At 48.9% G+C, this 5,851-nt stretch overlaps 1 protein-coding gene across 1 annotated transcript in view; it reads right to left on the reverse strand.

Moving 5' to 3' along the window:
• Positions 1–639: 639 nt before the first annotated feature.
• The window catches only part of LOC143296094 (lysosomal proton-coupled steroid conjugate and bile acid symporter SLC46A3-like), a 23,109-nt gene continuing 17,897 nt past the window's right edge, over positions 640–5,851 (reverse strand). The window contains exons 7-8 of the mRNA XM_076607858.1: positions 5,100–5,256; positions 640–2,214 (exon numbers count right to left, since the gene is read on the reverse strand). Of these exons, the coding sequence (XP_076463973.1) occupies positions 2,124–2,214; positions 5,100–5,256 (248 nt within the window). The 3' untranslated portion in view covers positions 640–2,123. The remainder of the gene's footprint in view (positions 2,215–5,099; positions 5,257–5,851) is intronic.

The following is a 5,851-nucleotide window of genomic DNA, read 5'->3' on the forward strand; positions in this document are numbered from 1 at the left end:
AGCTGCGGTCGGCAATGAACAATTTTCCAGTGACCTTCAGACACAGACACACACATAACACACACACACACAAACACACACGCAAATACACACTCATAAACACTTACTCGCACGAACACATGCACACACACACACACTCTCACTCACTCATAGGCACAGACACACGCATATGCACACGCACACACACAAATTACACACACACATACACACCTCTCTCTCTCTCTCTTTGCTGTTCATATACTGACGCTGTTCTTTATAATGGATGTTAACGCCAACAGAAAGAGAGAATGGTTGTTTTTTTGCTTTGGTGTTTTCCTCGTTCGCGCTGTTTGCGTTGTTCATGCCATTCTTGTCGATGCTGTTTCGCTGTTCTGACCAATGCTGTTCATTGTTCATGTCATTTCTCGTTGTTCTTCAAATTGGAAGGTAAGCCGTCATTACTGACTATTAATGACCTGTGTGCGCAGAGGCGTAAATACCTAGCTAAAACCTAAGTAGACCTATCTTTTCCTCCGGAGGGGGTGACAATGAGAAAGAGCATGTATACATACTCTCTCCCACCGTCACTCGCAGCGTCCCTCCGGGAAAAGAAAAAAAAAAAAAAAAAAAAGGGGGGGGGGGGGGGGGGGAGGGGGGGGGGACTAAACTGTGATCTTGTTCAGCTCCCTCTTGAAAGCTGCCAAGGAGGGAGCCTCTGCTGCTGTTGCAGGCAGGGAGTTCCAGACGGGGATGGTTGATGGGAAAAAAACTGTATTTATAAGGGTCAGAGGAGGAGCTAAGATGGACAAATTTGTGTCGATGATTTGATCTTGTTCTGCCGGATCCTTTCTTGAGAAATTTGTCTGGAGGGATGTCTACAATGCCGTTGACCATTTTATACATCAGGGTCAGCCTTTGTCTGTTCCGCCGTGATTCGAGGGATTCCCATCCTAGTTCTTGCAGCATGTGTGTTACGCTGCTGGTCCGCCCGTAGTCACTGTGTACATAACGTGCTGCTCTTCTTTGCACCATTTGTTGTTCTTGCTGATCATGTTCATGCTGTACATGTTCATGTTGTTATTGTTCATGCTGTTCATAGTGTTCATGTTCACCCTGTTATTGTTGAAGTTGCTCTTGTTGACGTGATTCTTGTTCATGCTGTACTTGTTCATGTTGTTCACGTTGTTATTGTTCATGCTGTTGTATAGTTCATGGTGTTCATGTTCACCCCGTTCTTGTTCATGTTATTCTTGTTGCTGCTGACCTTGTTCATGCTGTTATATAGTTCATGCTAGTTTTGCTCATGTTCACCCTGTTCTGGTTCATGTTCTTGTTCATGTTCACGTTGTTATTGTTCATGCTCTCCTTGTTCATGCATTTCACGTTGCTATTGTTCGTGCTGTTATAGTTCATGCTATTTTTTGTTCTTGTTCACCTTGTTCTTGTTCATTCTGTACTTGTTCATGTTCTTGTTCACGTTTGTTATTGTTCATGTTGTTCTGCTTCATGCCGTTCTTGTTCATGTTGTTCACGTTGTTCTTGTTAGCGTCGTTCACGTTGTTCACGCCCGTTCTTGCTCATGTTGGTCACACTGTTCTTGTTCATGTTCGAGTTCATCTGGGTATGCTAGGTATGAGAGGGAGAGAGAGAGAGACGAAGTTCACACAGTCTTGCTATTTTACTTTTCCCGAAATCTCAGCTTGTGTCTTGTCACTAGCAGTGGATGGACACATCTAAACGTGTTGTCTTTCTGTGTTGCCAGTTGGGAAGAAGTGTGCTATGAAACAGAAGTATGCGCTCTGAAACAGGCGAAATGTGTGCTTTGAAACAGGGGACGTGTGTGCTATGAAAGAGAGAAGTGTGTGCTGTCAAAAAGAAGTATGTGCTATGAAACAGAAGCAGCGCGTGATGTGAAACAAGAAGTGTGTGCTTTGAAACAAAACTTCGTGCTACGAATCAGAAGTAATGTGTGCTATAAAACAAAAGTGTGCACTATGAAACAGAAGAAGTGTGCGCTATGAAAGAGAAGTTTGTGCTTTGAAGTAGAACAAGTTGATACTATGAAACAGAAGAACTGTGCGCTATGAAACAAGAAGGTGTGCTATGAAACAGGAGAAGTGTGCGCTGTGAAACAGAAATGTTTGCTATGAAACAGATGGCTCCTCGTTCTGAACGTTGAATGGCTGAACCGAAGTTTGGGGTTGAATTTTCCTCCGCATTAAGCACACGTAAATTCTGAAACAGAACAAAAAAGCAAATACATGTGTGAAACACAAACACAACTAACCAGCCCATCAACTGACTAGCGAACTAAATAAAAAAAAAAATAATTAAACGAACAAATAAATAGAATGACTTTAAATGATAATCAAATAAATGAATACTTAATCACAAATAAAAGAGCAAATGACTTAACATTATAACCAAATCACTAACTAGTGGATGAAGAAGAGAGAGAACAGAATGTCCATAACTGTGAATTAGCAAGGTGGACATATGACTGGTTTTGCCTATACAGAACAAGGCAGCCTCTGATTACCATCATCATAGTCGTCGTCGTCATCGCCATCATCATCATCATAATCAACAGTAACAGCAGCAGCAGCAGAAGCCTCCATACCCCCCCTCACATGAGACAGACGATGATGGTAAGGTGGCAGCCTCAATAACGCCCCTCCCCCCCCCCCCCCATTACATGAGACAGACGATAAGGTGACAGCCTCAATAACGCCCCCCCCCCTACCCCTTACATGAGACAGACGATAAGGTGACAGCCTCAATAACGCCCCCCCCCCCCCCTTACATGAGACAGACGATAAGGTGACAGCCTCAATAACCCCCCACCCCACCCCTCACATGAGACAGACGATAAGGTGACAGCCTCAATAACGCCCCCACCCCCACCCCTTACATGAGACAGACGATAAGGTGACAGCCTCAATAACGCCCCTCCCCCCCCCCCCATTACATGAGACAGACGATAAGGTGACAGCCTCAATAACGCCCCTCCCCCCCCCCCCCATTACATGAGACAGACGATGATGATAAGGTGACAGCCTCAATAACGCCCCCCACCCTACCCCTTACATGAGACAGACGATGATGATAAGGTGACAGCCTCAATAACGCCCCCCCCCCCCCCCCCTTACATGAGACAGACGATGATGATAAGGTGACACCCTCAATAACGCCCCCCCCCCCACGCTACCCCTTACATGAGACAGACGATGATGATAAGGTGACAGCCTCAATAATGCCCCCCCCCATCCCCCCCTCACATGAGACAGACGATGATGGATGAGGTAACAGCCTCAATAACCCCATCACCCCTACCCCCTTCCCCCTGACATGAGACATACGATGATGATAAGGTGACAGCATCAATAACGCCCCCCCCCCCCTTACATGAGACAGATGATAAGGTGGCAGCCTCAATAACGCCCCCCCCCCCCCCCCTTACATGAGACAGATGATAAGGTGGCAGCCTCAATAACGCCCCCCCCCCCCCCCTTACATGAGACAGATGATAAGGTGGCAGCCTCAATAACGCCCCCTTCCCCCCGCCCCCCCTTCGCGTGAGACAGATGATGAGGTGACAGCCTCAATAACGCCCCCCCCCCCCCCTCACATGAGACAGACGATGAGGAGGAGGAAATAGCCTCAATAACTCTACCCCCCACGCCCCCGTTCCTCCTCACATGAGACGGACGACGAGGAGGTGACAGCCTCAATACCCCCACTCCCCCCGTTTCAACTCACATGAGAGAAACGATGATGGATGAGGTGACAGCCTCAATAACCCCCCCTCCCCTCTCACATGAGACAGACGTTGATGAAAAGGTGACAGCCTCAATAACTCCCCCCCCCCCCACTCCGTTCCCCTCACATGAGGCAGACGATGATGGGAGAAGTAACTGCTTCCATACCCCCATCACCCCTACCCCCTTGCCCCTCACATGAGGCAGACAATGAGGAGGAGGAGGTGCCAGCCTCCACCCCCCCATCACTCCTACCACCCTTCCCCCTCACATGAGGCAGACAATGATGTTACAGCCTCAGTAACCCCCCCTTCCCCCTCACATGAGGCAGACAATGATGTTACAGCCTCAGTAACCCCCCCTTCCCCCTCACATGAGGCAGACAATGATGTTACAGTCTCAGTAACCCCCCCCCCCTTCCCCCTCATATGAGGCAGACAATGATGTTACAGTCTCAGTACCCCCCCCCTTCCCCCTCACATGAGGCAGACAATGATGTTACAGTCTCAGTACCCCCCTCCCCTTCCCCCTCACATGAGGCAGACAATGATGTTACAGTCTCAGTACCCCCCCCCCCCCCTCCCCCCTCACATGAGGCAGACAATGATGTTACAGTCTCAGTACCCCCCTCCCCTTCCCCCTCACATGAGGCAGACAATGATGTTACAGCCTCAGTAACCCTCCCTTCTCCCTCACATGAGGCAGACAATGATGTTACAGCCTCATTAACCCACCATTCCCCCTCACATGAGGCAGACAATGATGTTACAGCCTCAATAACCATACTCCTCCCTCACATGAGGCAGACGATGGTGAGGAGGTCATAACCTCCATGCTCCCTTTCCCCCTACCCCCTTCCGCCTCCTATGAGGCTGGCAATGATGTTTCAGCCTCGATACCCCCCCCCCCCCCCCCATTCACATGAGACAGATGATGACGGTGAGGAGGTGCCAGCCTGGATAGCACTCCTCCCCTCTCACATGAGGCAGACGAGGAGGAGGAAACAGCCTGAATACCCCCCTCCCTCTGCCCCCCTCACATGAGGCAGACCCCGATGATGAGGAGGTCATAGCCTCCATACCCCCATCACCCCTACCCCCCTCCCTCTCCCCCCTCACATGAGGCAGACCCCGATGATGAGGAGGTCATAGCCTCCATACCCCCATCACCCCTACCCCCCTCCCTCTCCCACCCCCTCACATGAGGCAGACCCCGATGATGAGGAGTTCATAGCCTCCATACCCCCATCACCCCTACCCCCCTCCCTCTCACCCCCCTCACATGAGGCAGACCCCGATGATGAGGAGGTCATAGCCTCCATACCCCCATCACCCCTACCCCCCTCCCTCCCCCCCCCCTCACATGAGGCAGACGATGATGAGGAGGTGGCAGCCTCCAATGACGAGATAGACAAGGCCCGTCAGGATGTCGGCAGTGGCACGGTACAGGGACAGGAAGCAGAGCTGGCTGAGGCAGTAGCATACACTCTCCACCACGGCTAAGCCCGAGAACAGCGCTCCTGGAGATGGATGCATGGAAGACAGACACAGAGAGATAGAGAGAGTGACAGAGAGAAAGAACGAACAAACGAACGTACCCCCCTTTCTTGTTGAGGGGGAAAAAGGAATAAGCACAAATGGCTTGTTTTTATCCTGCCGTCATGGGAAGGGAACCTATGACAAAAGAAAGAGACTTTTATTGGTGCTTAAATTCAAGTCTAAAACCTCGTCAGTTGACTCTCTCAAACTTTGGCCCGATTCGCAGACCAATTCTGAGTTTAACTCTCAGACTATTATCAAATTCATTACGGACCAAGTATTGTTCTAATGCCAAGTACATATGCTTTAGTATCCTGACAATTAAGCATATAATTTTTTTTTTACTGTAGTTTGATGAAGCCTTATGTACATGAAAGTGTGTCTTCACAAGTGGCTGAGAACGTTAATGTTTTTGACTTTTTGCATTATTATGTCAGTTGTTTCGCTTGTCAGTTTAACGACTTCTCTTTTACGAAGTCCTTTAAGTAATTTCCTGTAATTGTACTTACATTTTTTTTTCAGATTTCACCCTCATTTCACCCTCATTTGCCCAGTTTCCCCCAACCCTCCATTCAT

Source organism: Babylonia areolata, chromosome 21, assembly GCF_041734735.1.
Source record: "Babylonia areolata isolate BAREFJ2019XMU chromosome 21, ASM4173473v1, whole genome shotgun sequence".
NCBI classification, from domain to species: Eukaryota; Metazoa; Mollusca; class Gastropoda; order Neogastropoda; family Buccinidae; genus Babylonia; species Babylonia areolata.